The following is a 17270-nucleotide window of genomic DNA, read 5'->3' on the forward strand; positions in this document are numbered from 1 at the left end:
GGCGGAGCCTAGGAGGGATCATGTGACCAGCTTTGCTGGGCTCTTTGCCATTTCCTGTTGGGGAAGAGAATATCCCACAAGTAAGGATGACGCCGTGGACCGGACACACCTATGTTGGAGAAACTAAGTTTAGCTAATCATTTGACATTCTGTAGATTACTACAGGAGTGCAGAGAATTACATTAAAAAAGCTTTTGATAACAGAAGTAAATCAAAAACTCTAAAATTGTGAGCTCTATCTGAACTAATATTTTACACTTAGAACTATTCTGGATCATAAGTCCTTTACACGTCTTAAATTTACATGTCTGGACTTCTACCCAAGTTACATCAAAAGACTAATAAAATATGTGACTGGATTTTTACAACTACAAGAGAATGTCTCTTCTAGTGCAAACAGGAAGTCACAAATCATAGTATTGAGAAGAACAGGTATTAAAGGGACAGGAAACCCCAAAATTGTATTTAATGATTTGGACAGAACATACAATTTTAAACAACTTTCCTATTTACTTCCATTATTAAATTTGCTTTGTTCTTTTGTTATCCTTTGCTGAAGGAACAGCACTGCACTACTGGCAAAAAGATGAACACATCTAGTCAGCCAATCACAAAAGAGAAAAATGTGTGCAGGCACCAATTAGCAGCAGCTACCACTAGTGTAGGATATGTGGCTTGTGCGTATTTTTTTTTTTTTTTTTTTTTAAACAAGGGACACCAAGAGAACAAAACACATTTGAAAATAGAAGTGAATTTAAAAGTTTCTTAAAATTACATACTCTATCAGAATCATGTAAGTTTCAAGGGGTTTCAAGCACTGGCAGTGATCGCTTCCAGACGCTTTCAGGGTATTGCAGTGATGCCTCGATATTGAGGCATCCTGCAATACCCTTTTTTTTTTAGCCATCAATGGTGCCGATCATTGGTGGGTGGGAGCCATAGCAGGGAGGTGGATGGGCGGCCCATTGTTGGTAAGTTCCGGATCCTGTCACAATGAATTGCGCACAAGGGGGTGGGAGTGTGCGGGGGGCGCGCGGAACATTTACATTAATGACTCTGAAAATGTATGGGAAGGAGGGAGAGGGAAATGAATGTTGGGCAATGTATCTGGGAGGGGGAAGGGGTACTGAGGGGGGGGCATCTACACTACATAAATTTTATTTATTCTATATAAAAATAAAAACTTTTTTTGGCAAACTGGGTATTGGCAGACAGCTGCCAGTACCCAAGATGGCGGCAAATAGGTAGAGGGGGGGGGGGGTTAGAGAGCTGTATGGGGGGATCCAACACTACAGAATCAATATAAACAAAAAAATGTGAGGTGGGGGAGGGAAGAGAGCTGTTTGAGAGGGGGGTCAGGGAGGGATCAGGGGTGGGATGTGTCAAGTGGGAGGCTGATCTCTACACTAAAGCTAAAATTAACACTACAAGTTACCTAATCAACCCCTTCACTGCTGGGCATAATACAAGTGTGGTGCGCAGCGGCATTTAGCGGCCTTCTAAATACCAAAAAGTAATGCCAAAGCCATATATGTCTGCTATTTCTAAACAAAGGGGATCCCAGAGTAGCATTTTCCAACCATTTCTGCCATAATTGCACAAGCGGTTTGTAAATAATTTCAGTGAGAAACCTAAAGATTGTTAAAACGTTAGTAATAAAGTTAATGAAAACTACAAATAATAAAAATAAACCAGCTTTTGTTTGTTTATATTTATTTTTATTATTTTACACAACAACATGAAAGATGCTTTAAAATAATTTCTTGCACATAATTATAATATTATGTTTGTAATCTGTACCAGGTTTCATTTAGGGGACCCAGCTGTTGTGTATTTTGCACCGGAGTGAGAATGAACAGAATACATTTTCACTTTTTTGACTTATCCAAATATGAGTGATTGTTAGTTATTTCATACAAGTAACTTGAGTGCTGAAATCCCTGGCTTTATTGGGGACATGATATTGTTCCCCAGTGTTTCTCTGTTTTTTTCACTTTGATACATACATACATACATACACACACTCTTTTTTCTGTGATAGCATAAAATGCTAAACATTCTGATACTTTCGGCAACTTTTTCTCTGAAATTCACAGTAGAGAGAGGGATTAAAAGCTGTTAGATTTTCATATAGCTCTTTGGAGCACTGTCATTGCTTTAAAGCTTCTTTCACAAAACTATAAGACCATAACACTTAAAAATACTATTTGACAAACAGAGATGGCATATTAAAGATAATTATTATTTTGGCACAATACAATGGGGTACAAACTAAATGGTCCAAATTCACAACAATCTAAATATTAACCTTTGAGCCTAGGCAAAAAATAAAGAGCCATTAAAGTCGATGTTGTTAAAGTGAGCTCAGTATATATTAGTAATGAAGCCAGGGCTGGCAAAACAGACTAATAAAATATCTAGAAAATCTGGGAGGCATCTGCTCACATTTTAAGATGCTAGGCTGGTATACTGATATCTTACTAAGGGGTTGATCACAATCTATTGTTTAATAATTATCTGCATGTAACCAGTTGCTGCTTTCGATGCAATAAGCCATTTTCATTTGCCAGTCCTGCTTTTGTTCTGATCACAATCCAAATTCTCGATAATTATCAACAGAGTTTCATGGACATTCTTCACTTACTAAATGCCCTATTGAAAAGCACTTGATAAACCCCCAGGGAATTTTCAACTTATTACAAAGTACCCCAAAAAGTTTTCAGATGTAACAATGGTTTTGCCTGTGCTGATCCCAATGATGAGCCAGTTGTATATTCGCTCACGCAGTGATCTAAACACTGTGTAGGAACACTGTATTCAGAATGTTAGTTTATCTAGGAAAGTGTTACAAAACATAAGTCTTTAAATGATACTGTGCTAAATAAAATGACTTGTCAGGCTTTTAAAAAGGGAAGGCAAATCCCTCTCCATTGAGAGCTGGGGCGTCGGCCTCATCCGCTAACGAGGATTAATAGAGCAGCATCCATCGGTTGCACAGAAACACATTTCCTGATAGTTTCAATGTGAACTCTTACTACGCGTTAACGGCTAATTTCAAAACATGTTTATTAAAAAATTTGTATACAAAAAGTATGCTCTCCAAACATGAGTTTTATACAACTTCAATGTGCAGTTAGCAACAATTTTCATTGGCCCACAAGTATATAATACACAACAAGCTACAGATCAGCATTTTATTCCACAAACGGGTAGGCAGCAAACGTTACAGAGATAAAGTGAGTTAATGAGACATACTAATAATAAAAAATAAATAAAAATTGCTGTATTTCCTTAGAACAGTTTATGTTAATGATTTGTTTGTCAATTTTGTATTTAACCTATGCTAAGGCGTTAAACGCAGTGTAAGTTGCACAACCAGTGTGCTTTCCTGCTGCTGTAGGGTAGGATACAGCTGGATTGCCTATAAAGGGCAACATTCATAAATAAGCTCCAGTCACAAGTCTTCTCATGAAGTTTAACATACAGTAAAATAATTGTTTGTTGTTTTTAGCAGAGTAGTTTCATTTCTTACTAGAACTTCCCTTTAACATTGAAACACTACTTGCCTTTGTACAAAAAGCCAATTCTTTAGGTTGTATTCAAAATGCTACAAATTGCCTAAACCAGCTATTTAATTTGCAGCAACTGGAAAAATAGGAAACAGAATTTGCCTTTTGGACTCTCCAAGGAGCATAGGGGCAAGCGCTTTTTTATTATTATTTTTTTACACAAAAGCAAGAGGTGTTTCCTGTCCCAGCCTGGGGATGCCAACTGTAATTTGTGCAACACCGATGGGAAGCTTTGCTAGCTAAGGGGTTAATAACTTACACAGTGCTACAGTGGGTAATGCATGGAATCTGTAGTAGAGGTTACATGCACATATACTGGTGCAAAGCAGCAGTTTCTGGGCATACTCCTGGCAGATAAATGTACTGATTCTAAGGGACAATGATTTATAACCATGAATGACTAGCAAGCCATACTGAGCACTTACCTTCTTGGTTAGGAGAGGCATGAATCACTGGAGGTTGGGGCCCAGTTCTAGCTGGACCAGGCGGTGGTGCAGATGGTCTAATTAAAGACGGTGATGAGGTGGGAGGAGGTCCCACTGGTGGCCGACCTGGCTGAGACTGATTGATGGGTGGGGGAGCAGGACCTATAAAAATTACCAGTTAGGTAAGAAAACACAAGCACTAGAGATTTGCAAATCAAATCTGGTCTACCTTAGATGCAAGTCAAAACATACACCACTATCATACACACTGAGCTGTAATGCTTTTATTACTGTAGCCTGCCCCACTGCTGTTAGAAAACATCAGAGTCATTTGCAAAAGCTGTTTAAAGGAATACAATATGTTTTTACAGTTTTACATAATATCTACTAACAATTAAGCTTTGCAATGCAAAAAAAAAATGTTTTAAAAGCACTTAAACTGGAATTTTGTTTGCTTAAGTTGTGTTTTATAGCCCAGGGACATAGATTCTTTATGTTTTACTTATCTCTTGCTGTGGCCAATTAGGGACAGATATAAATTAAGTCAAATACTGGGCAAGCAATCACTGTGTACAATGTCCTACAGGATTCACTCCAGGCTCATAACTTTCAGAGATTCTTTCATGATTAAGACATAACATACAGTTTTTAAACAACTTTTCAATGTACTTCTTTTATCAAATTTTCTGTTTTTTGTTATCCTTTGTTGAATAGCAGTAAGGTCAGTTCAGGAATATGCACGTGTCTGCAGCACTATATGGCAGCAGTTTTGCAACAGTGTTCAACAAAGAACAACGCAAATTTGATAATAGAATAAAATGGAAACTTTTACAATTTGTATTCTCCATCTGTATAAAAAAAAATGGGTTTCATGTCCCTTTAAATAGCTGGAAAAGCAAATAAAGTAAAGTATGTTACATACAACAGACGTGATAACCACATTTTCTTACAATAGAGTATACAAGATAGGAACGGCAGTTATTTATGTCATCAAGCTGAGGAAGAGTCCTTCAAACACTGCTTTAAACAACTATAATTTCTCTAGGAACGTACGTCTACAATGCAAGGCTACATGACTGGGAGAAATGCAAGACTAAGACAAGAAAACTAACAGGTATGTGAAAAGCAAGCAGTACAGAGCATCGCATGTTCCTGATCTCGATAAACCATTATTTTCGCTATAAAGAAGGCTGAAACTGGTCATTTAAGCAATTTGCATGGCCAAACCTCAGCTGCTTTCATCCAGGAGTTTTTTGTTTTGTTATTGTAGTGAAAGCATTCAATAATTATTGTACTGAATGCCAGCAAGTGTGTTAAAGCCAATCTGTTAGTTTCCGATATATAAATATCAGGTGGGCAATACAGTCAATCATATAGAATACTGCCTGGATTCAATGATATGGCTTGTTCATGTGCAGCAACGATGTCAGGCAAACCAAAGTAGCCAGAACGTCTCAGCTATGCGGCAAAAACCAACCTCTTTTTTTTTTTTACTATAAAAACACCAACGATAGTATAAATAATTATGTTATATCAACCAGACATTTATTTTTAATGATTAAAACAGACACTAAACATTGTCTCTGTTGCATCTAAAATAGGGCATATTAAAAACATATTTTTAAAATGTTTTTTTCCCTTCTCTTAAAGAAAAAATCTTTTTAAATTCAACCCCCTTTAAATTGACAGTGTACTGTAAAATGTGTTCCCCTTAATTAGTTTCTAGTAATCTGTTATACCAGCTGCAGAGTAGAAAACTGTATGGGGGAAATGCTTAGGTTTATTTTTCTATATGAAATATGGGGGGGGATTCCAATTTAGAAGTGTTGAGCTTTTAGGGAGAGCAGACATCTTTATCCCTATTTGAGAGATGAGCAATGGCACCACTCTTATTACTTTGAGGGAACACTTTATTTAAATGTATAGAATATAATCCAATATACTATGTAATTGTGTATAGGTGCCGAGTATCAGAGAGAACCATATACAAGAACAATTCCAGGAAGAGAGCTGGGCAGGATACTAACCAGAAAAGCACTCTGCCCTCATACGTATGGGCTTAGTGTATATAGGTTTTAAAATATCAACTGTATTAGTTTTATTTAAAAAGGGTTACACACACAAAAAACAGTTGCAGCAAGTAAAAGTGGTTTTCATACTAATGTAGTGAAAATGGTGGATAGTTATAAATTCTTATCCTGAATTGATATCATGGATAGTAACTCCAACCTAAAGAGGATTTGTGGTAAACCTTAAAAGGGACACTGAACCCAATTTTTTTCTATTGTGATTCGGATAGAGCATGCAATTTTAAGCAACTCCTATTATGAAATTTTTGTCACTCTTGGTATCTTTATTTGAAAAGCAAGAATGTAAGTTTAGATGCCAGCCCATTTTTGGTGAACAACCTGGGTTGTTCTTGCTGATTGGTGGATAAATTCACCCACCAAAAAACAAGTGCTATCCAGGGTTCTGACCAAAAAATGGGCCGGCTCCTTAGCTTAGATGTCTTCTTTTTCAAATAAGGATGGCAAGAGAATGAAGGAAAACTGATAATAGGAGTAAATTAGAAAGTTGCTTAAAAATTGCATGCTCTATCTGAATCACAAAGAAAAAAAATTGGGTTCAATGTCCCTTTAATGGTAAAGGTATGTTTATAATCTGCTGTGGGCTAACATCCCTGCAAAATTAAGGCCAACCTGTTAGGGGCAACTAATCAGGCAAAGTCTGTACTCATAAATTGTATACCTCACAGTGTTATGTGGATACTAAAATAAATTGTACCCATATGTACTCTGTGCTAGAGTACTGCAACAGTAGTAGTATGGCTAGGTATTGATACCTTGTAGTTACGTGTAGTTTGCACTTATATATACAAATTACTTGTTGGTGTGCCCGTGGGTCACAATTAAAATATTAGTTGCTCCACAGATTAGAGGTATATCTCTGCCGTCATTTGTACAGCCCAATATCTAGAATGGAGCTTGTGTATATAAATAAAACCACAGGAATTACCGTGTAGTCAAACGTTAAGTTACAGTGTAACCAATGACTAGCAACTAAGCTTTGTATCGGTTGCTATTGATTAATTATTAAGTTACATATCATATACTTTTATTATATGATTTTCAGCAACCTCCAAAAAGAGTAATACTTAGCGAGGAGGCTTATACAAATTACTTGTTAGTGTGCCCATGGGTCACAGTTAGAATAGTCATTGCTCCATAGATTAGAGGTATAAATGTACAGCCCAATATCTAAAATGGAGCGTATGTATATAAATGAAACCAGTGTAATATTTACCGAGGAGGCTTGTACAGATTACTTGTTAGTGTGCCCGTGGGTCACAATTAGAATATTCATTGCTCCAAAGACTAGAGGTATATCTCCGCCGTCATATGTACAGCCCAATATCTGAAATGGAGAGTGTGTGTATAAATGAACCCACAGGAGTTACCGTGTAAGTTACAGTGTAACCAATGACTCGCAAATAACTTTGTATCGGTTGCTATTAATTTAAAAGTTATAGGGGGGGGGGCGTGTCTGGGCAGCGTCCATTTTAGGATGCAATATCAGTAACTCCGGGTGAGATCTGGACAATCCGCCGATTTTGAACAGATTTATACTACATCTCTGGAAAACCAGGACATTTGCATGTGTATCACGCTATACTGAACCAATTGATACCAGTTTTGTAGACCCTATGACCCTGAACTGTTGATCCGGACCGTCAAGGCCTTTGGCGGCGGCCTCAACATAAGGTCTTTGCACCCCCCCCGGTTATCCGGGTAAAGCAGTCACAGTTGGACTACCGGAGGATACTCCTCCCTTCAAAACCTACACCAACTAGAGCAGTTTAATGTGGGAGCCACCAAGCCTGTAAACGAATATTCACATAGTGGAGCAGCTTGAAATCTCCTCCGGAAAATGGAGGCCCTGGCCAGGTGGGAAGCTGAGATGACGCAGCTTATCGAAGATCACTATAAAAGCCTAGAACTCAAGCTAAGTAACATATTCCTAAATCCAAAGCCTACATACACTGGTCAAGCAACAAGAACGCCTGATCTGATAAAGGAGCCGACCTATCTAACTACCAGGGGACTCAACACCCAACCTCAGCCCATAACGCTGGATAATAGTGCCCAACCCTTTATAGCACCTCCGGAGGCCCCGCAGAACACAGAAGTTCCCTCATTATACCCCTGTATTGCGGCTCCTATACCTGATATCCAGGCTGCCGATGGAGATGTACCGCCTGTGGTGCTGTGGTCAAGGGACGACCTGGCACCTCGATGGATTAGACGCAGCAGACGGAGGGCGAGACGGTGGGCCTCGATGGTTCCCGTATTTCACGCAGTCACGGACTGACTCAAGGGGCTGCAGAGCAGGCAACCGGCCGAGCCAGGGGGAGCAGCAACAAGTCGGGTTTCTCTCTCTCCCTGTGATCTACGAAGCGCCCGACCTATTGGAAGTTACAGATGAACATGCAAAGCAGGGTTTATACCCAATTCCACATTGTCTTGATGTGCTCCTCATACTGCAGAGGGTTACAGACACAAGTTTGGGGACAGATCCCGGGAGGCCCTCAGCAGACAGCGATATCGCAATAAGCTCCTTACCCCATCTTGTGCCCACCTTCTCCCACGACTTGGAGTGGGATAGAGCCAGCTACTCCTCATCGACGAGCTCTTGAGGATAAGTGATGTGGAGGGGGATAGGTGAGGCGGGAGGGCGGAGGTTTGGGACTAATAATAGGGAAAAAAAAACAAAAAAAACAACAACAATCTGAGAAAATTCAGTGTGACCCCCCCATACATATCTAGGTTGGATCTTAGGGCAAACAAATGAACTATTATGTTTATGAGGACTCTGTCTGAGACTTAGTAATAGTTGTAGACTACCTTTCTCTAGATATTTGGGCGCTATACATTACTTTTTAGCTTAAAGCTGACCTTTGTTGCTGTTTATTTATTTATGTTCCTTTCCCTGTATTTTTGTTACCCAAATTCCTTGTGTATTCTTTTTTTGAGCCTCTGGACAAACTTCAATCGTATTTGTGTTTTCTGTCAATTGCTTTGCTCATACTAATCCTGTACTGGTTAGTAGATATATTATATTATACTGTATCATTGGGATTAGACTATGCGTAGATCCCCCCCTGGCACTCTTAGTTCATTCAGAGTCTTCATTGTGACATCTAAAACCTATCCCTTAGGCACTCATGAACTATATACCCATATAGGAGCAGGGTTATCTACCTCTAAATACTGAAGTGCTGAACTATAATAAGAAGTATTGGTAATGTTCTAGCCTTACTTTATTCATGTTAGCTTTGGTTCAGTTTTTGCTGGCCACAGAATATGTTAAAACTGTTAACTGCTGGTTTCACGTGAAAGAACAGGTTATTTGCTCTTTTTAAAATTATTGTAAGCTAAATCACAACTTAGTCTTAAATGCCAGCTTTGCTAGTCCCCCTAGCACATTTTGTAATCCGCCCCTTCGCCCATAACCATTCATATCACAGCCCATAGCTTTCTTTATATCTGTCTGCTATAATAGGTAATGTGTTATATTTTTTTTATTCTTTTAGCTCTCCATAATACTGGCTCCCATATCATTATATTACTCAATTTGCTACTATCTATTAAAGGACCCACAAGTGGTCCTCCCTTTCATTTCTTATCCCTCATATCCCCTGTCTTAATTCTAACCAACAGTTAGTTAGCAGTCCAAAAGTGGCTGGTTTTCTTTTTCAAAAGGGGGAAATTGTTAATTGTTTTTGAGATTTCCATATAAAGGGATTTATATATACAGTAAAAATGAGGTATGACATGTAATTTTATTATGGCATACATGCACATTGTGTTTTCCAGGATTATTATACTATGCTCAATTAACGTGCTGCTGATTATCGCACTGTAAGACATTTTTTATGTTTATATGTTTGTAAGTTAAACCTCAATAAAAATCACTTTAAAAAAAAAAAAGAAGTTATATATCGTATACTTTTGTTATAAGATTTTCAGCATCCTACAAAAGGAGTGTAATACTTAGCGAAGAGGCTTATACAAATTACTTGTTAGTGTGCCCGTGGGCTTAACACTAAAGCTCGCCACCAGGCAGGTATGTGCAGGATATGCGATTTATTTATTACAGCAGTTACCTAAATCAGCTGGTTTCAGAAACTCCCGAACAGAAAGACTCGTATAGGGAGGCCTCTCACCCCCACTGTGAATTGTATACGGTTAGTATTAAACGTGCAAATAAATAAGGAATGTCTATATGCCCTAAGGTCACACTTAGATTGTGCAGTGTTCCACAAGTTAAGGAATACAGAAGCCACTGCAAATTAAGCTCCACGTTTAACCTGTATATACATAAATAAAACTTGTTTATATGGATTGTACAAATGAACGTTAAACGTTGAGCTTAATTTACAGTGGCTTTTGTGTTCCTTAACTTGTGGAACACTGCACAATCTAAGTGTTACCTTAGGGCATATAGACATTCCTTATTTATTTGCACGTTTAATACTAACCGTATACAATTCACAGTGGGGGTGAGAGGCCTCTCTACACGAGTCTTGCTGTTCGGGAGTTTCTAAAACCAGCTGATTTAGGTTACTGCTGTAATAAATAAATTGCATATCCTGCACATACCAGCCTGGTGGCGAGTTTAGTGTTAAGCCCACGGGCACACTAACAAGTAATTTGTATAAGCCTCCTCGCTAAGTATGACACTCCTTTGTAGGATGCTGAAAAAAATCTTATAACATAAGTATACGATAAATAACTTTTTAATTAATCAATAGCAACCGATACAAAGTTAGTTGCGAGTCATTGGTTACACTGTAACTTAACGTTTGAATACACGGTAACTCCTGTGGGTTCATTTATACACACATTCTCCATTTCAGATATTGGGCTGTACATATGACGGCGGAGATATACCTCTAGTCTTTAGAGCAATGAATATTCTAATTGTGACCCACGGGCACACTAACAAGTAATCTGAATAAGCCTCCTCGCTAAGTATTACACTGGTTTCATTTATATACATATGCTCCATTTTAGATATTGGGCTGTACATATGACGGTGCAGATATACCTCTAATCTAATCTGTGGAGCAATAAATATTTTAACTGTGACCCATGGGCACGCTAACAAGTAATTTGTATATATAAGTGCAATCTACACGTAACTACAAGTTATCAATACCTAGCCACAATACTACTGTTGCAGTATTCGACCACAGAGTACATATGGGTACAATTTAATTTAGTATCCACATAACACTCAGTGAGGTATACAATTTAGGAGTACAGACTTTGACCGATTAGTGTCCCCTAACAGGCTGGCCTCATGTTTTGCAGGGATGTTAGCCCACAGCAGATTCTAAACATACTTTTACCATTAAGGTTTACCACAAATCCTCTTTAGGTTGGAGTTACTATCCACGATATCAATTCAGGATAAGAATTTGTAACTATCCACCATTTTCACTACATTAGTTTGAAAACCACTTTTACTTGCTGCAACTGTTTTTATTGTGTGCAACCCTTTTTAAATAAAACTAATAAAGTTGATATATTTTAAAACCTATATACACTAAGCCCATACGTATGAGGGCAGAGTGCTTTTCTGGTTAGTATCCTTGCTAACCAGCTTAGTATCCAGCTCTCTTTGCTGGAATCTTTATCCCTATGTACCCCAGCCTCCTTATCTCTGTTCCTTTACACAAAAACAGTATTTAGAGAGAGCAAATAAAAATTAACATTTTAATTCCTCTGTTTCTAACCCCCACTGGGAGTGTAATTTCTTTGACAGCTCCCTGTTAACATAGGTTTTTTATAACTAATACTTAAAGTGAAGGTCAATTTCGATGAATTAGTGCCCGTTTTTTAATAATCCTATTAAAAACAAGGGCACTTTAATTCATCAAAATTGACATTCATGGCGTTCCCCCCGGGGGGAGGATCATGGCCTGATGGAACGCCGTGATTGGATGAAGCCGGATTCTTCATTTTGGACCCACGAAGAGGACTTGCAACGGGCGGAGGAAGCGATGCAGCGGCTCTCAGGATTAAAAGGTATGTTTTTGAAGAAAACACTCAAAATGTCAATTTTGATTAATTAAAAGGCCCTTGTTTTCAATAGGATTATTAAAAACCGGGCACTAATTCGTCAAACTTGACCTTCACTTTAAAGGGACAGTCTAGGCCAAAATAAACTTTCATGATTCAGATAGAGCATGTAATTTTAAACAATTTTCCAATTTACTTTTATCACCAATTTTGCTTTGTTCTCTTGGTATTCTTAGTTGAAAGCTTAACCTAGGAGGTTCATATGCCAATTTCTTAGACCTTGAAGCCCACCTCTTTTCAGATTGCATTTTAACAGTTTTTCACCACTAGAGGGTGTTAGTTCACGTATTTCATATAGATAACACTGTGCTCGTGCACATGAAGTTATCTGGGAGCAGGCACTGATTGGCTAGACTGCAAGTCTGTCAAAATAACTGAAAAAAGGGGCAGTTTGCAGAGGCTTAGATACAAGATAATCACAGAGGTTAAAAGTATATTATTATAACTGTGTTGGTTATGCAAAACTGGGGAATGGGTAATAAAGGGATTATCTATCTTTTAAAACAATTAAAATTCTGGTGTAGACTGTCCCTTTAAGCTCTGACGTTTTCAGTATATATGGGGATACAACACCCAAAAGCAGCTATTACAAATGACAAAATAAAAAGGTTAATAATGTAATACACTACAGCAACTAAAATGGATCACTGGGAATGCATTTGATGGATAAATCACTACATACATTTAATAAGCGTAGTACTGAGGTTATTCCTGCCTTGCTCTAGTCATGGGTGCTACCATCTTGAAATCTTGCTTTCAGTGCATTCCAATGCTGATGGGTTTGTGCTCTACAGTTACCAGCAGTGTAACCTAGGGGGTTCCAAAATGGCAGCACGCATAATAAGAGGGAGGTATAGTAAATTGATATAGTATTTAAGGTCCCTTTAAAGGGGAGAAAATTTAGAGTACACAGCCCCTTTAACAGTTATACTACATGAATTAAAAGAAGCAGTCTGTAAACTACCTTTTTCCCCGATAACCAAGTCAATAAATGCAATCTTGCTTGTAAGGAAAAAGGTCAAAAGTCCATCTGCAACATCAGCAGAGTTCTGCCATTTTACTTTGCAAAAAAAAGGAATTTGACCAGCAAACCGATTATGCTACAAGAGCCCAAGGAAGGCTTTCAGGACCAATAGAAAACTGAGGATCCTAAAAAGATGAAACCCATCAAATTTGACTGCTGTAATCTGCAAAGTTTTGACCCAACCTCAAATATTACTTAAAAATATAACAAAATACTATAACAAAATGGCAAAAAGAAAAACTTCCAGTTAAAGCAAAATAAGGGTATAGATCCATTTCATGCAAATAGTGGAGACGACTCCCATCATACTTGACCAGAACTTTTTCAACAAACAGGTCAAAATTATTGGGGGGGGGGGGGGATATATATATAAAATAAAAATCTGGATGAACTAAAAAGTGTAAAACGTGCCTGGTATTTTGGGGCTGGACTGAACTTGCTAGGCAGATCAGACTGATATACTTCAGGAAAGTTCTCCACTGTAAAAAGCACAAATTGGTCTAAAAGAGACTGCTCCTAGGTGGTAACGCCACAGAACAAGCTACTGAGCTGCTGTTCCTTCTTAGTAAAGTGCTTCTTTTTCTGTATGCACTAAAAAGTGTAAAGGCCAGGGATTAATAAATGTGCCCAATTGGCTTTAGCATGGGCGATCAAACAGGTGGCGTCCATTACTTTACACTGTTGTTTAAATAACATCTGCATATAATATTTTCAGCCTAATCTAAAATGTTAATACATTATTATGTCTGGCAGTTATTTGATGTCCCTTTAAAGGGACATTGTACTATAAAATTTGTTTCACTTAATGTTTTTAAAATTACTTGTTATACCTACTGCAGAGTATTAAACATATGGGAAATTGTTCCTTCATTTACTTCTGTATTTTAAATATGTTTTTATATGTTGTTTCCTCATTCAAACCATCACCTAGGACATGCCCATAACAATGGGCTAAGTTTGCAAGTAAAGCAGAACTGCTAATGTTATGTTAGGTACTGAAATGTTAATTATGACTTGGGGAGGGGTGGAATTATCACAACCAGCTATTTCACATACAAAATCTCACACACACACACACACCATTGGGAAATTAATCAGTGCTTCTCTTTACATAGCTACTGTTGCCCAGTTTCTTTGTAGAAAATCTAATTCAAATAAAAAGGTAAAAGGAGCAGTTTTCAAACTATTAAAATGTCCTTTTAAGGTTACTCAAACCAAGAATTTACGCCAAACAAATACTCTGAATGAACAGGCTATTTTTAAGTGTTGTTCATTTACATATGAGCTCTAATTATTAGAGCTCATACGGAAATGAACAACACTTAAAAATAGACTTTAAGGGCACATATTTTTCTAATAATGTATAAGAGTCTAATACATTATTAGAAAAATAATATGTGCCCTTAAAAAGTAATTTGAACACCAGAAAATACACCATGGCACAAGAATATGATTCTCATTGAATGAAAGACCACCAAGAAAACCACAAGATCGTTTAAATCTTCTTCATTACTTTTTTTGTGAAAAACTAAAACAGATCACAAATTAGTATTGTAACTAAATCAATACTCACAAAAGGTTACTACAGATGAATTATATATAAATCAGGGCTCTAGAAGCCCATGTAACATGGTTCTCCCATGATGCCTCAAAAATTGGGCTTAGAATCTGGGTTTTTGAAGTTTTTACTACCTACATAACTTCCTGCAGCCTCTCTTGCACCTCAGCATCTAGAACTGAAGACTCCCTATAATGCATCCATAAGAGTCCTTTTACTGGGTGTGAGGATAGACACACAATATAAGCAATGCATGTAGAATAGCTTTATCTATTTAGTAGATTTGCATAATCAACAAATGCAAGATAACAAGATAATGCAATAGCACTTAGTCTGGACTTCAAATGAGTAGTAGATTTTTTTTTCTGACAATTTTAAAAGTTATGACTTTTTCCACTCCCCCTGTACCATGTGACAGCCATCAGCCATTCACAAATGCATACACACTTATTCTTGCACATGCTCAGAAGGAGCTGGTGACTCAAAAAGTTATAATATAAAAAGACTGTGCACATTTAGTTAATGAAAGTAAATTGGTAAGTTGTTTAAAATTGCATGCTCTATCTGAATAATGAAAGTTTAATTTTGATTGAGTGTCCCTTTAAAGGGACATTAAACCCATTTTTTCTCTTTTTATGATTCAGATAGAGCATATAATTTTAAACAACTTTTCAATTTACTTCTATTATCTAATTTGTTTCTCTTGATATCCTTAGTTGAAAAGCAAACTTAGGTAGGCTCAAGGAGCTGCTAATTGGTGACTGCACATTAATGCCTGATGTTATTGGCGCAACCATGTGCATTGTTCTTTCGTCAACAAAGCATATTAAGAGAATGAAGCACATTAGATAATAGATAAATGCAATTTTAATCAACTTTCCAATTTACATCTAAATCATGAAATAAAAATGTTGGGTTTCATATTGCTTTAAAGGATTTTAGTTATGTATCTGTATGTAGCCGTTGTGACTCTCTAAGACAACTGAGCAGTATAATGCAGCTCTCAATACTTAGAAGACTGTGTTATAACTCGCATCGTATCAATAAAACAGAATTTATGCTTACCTGATAAATTTCTTTCTCCTACGGTGTGTCCGGTCCATGGCTTCCTCCTTACTTGTGGGAATATTCTCTTCCCTAACAGGAAATGGCAAAGAGGCACACAGCAAAAGCTGTCCATATAGCCCCTCCTCTGGCTCCGCCCCCAGTCATTCGACCGACGGTTAGGAGAAAAAGGAGAAACCATAGGGTGCCATAGTGACTGTAGTGTATAGAGATAAAAAATTTAAACCTGACAAAAAGCCAGGGCGGGACGTGGACCGGACACACCGTAGGAGAAAGAAATTTATCAGGTGAGCATAAATTCTGTTTTCTCCTACATTGGTGTGTCCGGTTCACGGCTTCATCCTTACTTGTGGGAATCAATACCAAAGCTTTAGGACACGGATGAAGAGAGGGAACAAGTCAGGTAACCTAAACGGAAGGCACCACGGCTTGCAAAACCTTTCTCCCAAAAACAGCCTCCGAAGAAGCATAAGTATCGAATTTGTAAAATTTGGTAAAAGTGTGCAGGGAAGACCAAGTCGCTGCCTTACAGATCTGATCAACAGAAGCCTCGTTCTTGAAGGCCCATGTGGAAGCCACAGCCCTAGTAGAGTGAGCTGTAATTCGTTCAGGAGGCTGCCGTCCGGCAGTCTCATAAGCCAATCGGATGATGCTTTTCAGCCAAAAGGAAAGAGGTAGCAGTAGCTTTCTGCCCTCTCCTCCTACCAGAATAAACGACAAACAAGGATGATGTCTGTCTGAAATCCTTTGTAGCCTCTAAATAGAATTTTAAAGCACGGACCACATCTAGGTTGTGTAACAAACGTTCCTTCTTTGAAACTGGATTCGGACACAGAGAAGGAACAACTATTCCCTGGTTAATATTCCTGTTGCAAACCACCTTTGGAAGAAAACCAGGCTTGGTACGTAAAACTACCTTATCTGTATGGAACACCAGATAGGGTGAAGTACACCGCAAAGCAGACAATTCAGAAACTCTTCTAGCAGAAGAAATAGCAACCAAAAACAGAACTTTCCAAGATAGTAACTTAATATCTATGGAATGTAAGGGTTCAAACGGAACCCCTTGAAGAACTGAAAGAACTAAGTTTAGACTCCATGGAGGAGTCATAGGTCTGTAAACAGGCTTGATTCTGACTAAACGCCTATACAAACGCCTGTACATCTGGCATGGCTGCCAGTCGTTTGTGCAACAAAACAGACAGAGCAGATCTGTCCTTTTAAGGAACTAGCTGACAAACCTTTATCCAAACCCTCTTGGAGAAAGGAAAGTATCCTAGGAATATTAATTTTATTCCAAGAGAATCCCTTGGATTCGCACCAACAGATATATTTTTGCCATATCTTATGGTAAATTTTCCTAGTCACCGGTTTTCTGGCTTGAACCAGAGTATCTATAACCGAATCTGAAAACCCACGCTTAGATAGAATCAAGCGTTCAATTTCCAAGCAGTCAGTTGCAGACAGACTAGATTTGGATGTTTG

At 38.0% G+C, this 17270-nt stretch overlaps 1 protein-coding gene across 1 annotated transcript in view; it reads right to left on the minus strand.

The window, feature by feature from the left end:
- The window catches only part of SEC24A (SEC24 homolog A, COPII coat complex component), a 182062-nt gene that overhangs the window by 141063 nt on the left and 23729 nt on the right, over window positions 1-17270 (minus strand). Inside the window, 1 exon segment of the mRNA XM_053717212.1 lies at window positions 3995-4156. Coding sequence (XP_053573187.1) covers window positions 3995-4156 — 162 coding nt within the window.

The sequence above is a fragment of the Bombina bombina genome, chromosome 6 (genome assembly GCF_027579735.1).
Source record: "Bombina bombina isolate aBomBom1 chromosome 6, aBomBom1.pri, whole genome shotgun sequence".
Lineage (NCBI taxonomy): Eukaryota > Metazoa > Chordata > Amphibia > Anura > Bombinatoridae > Bombina > Bombina bombina.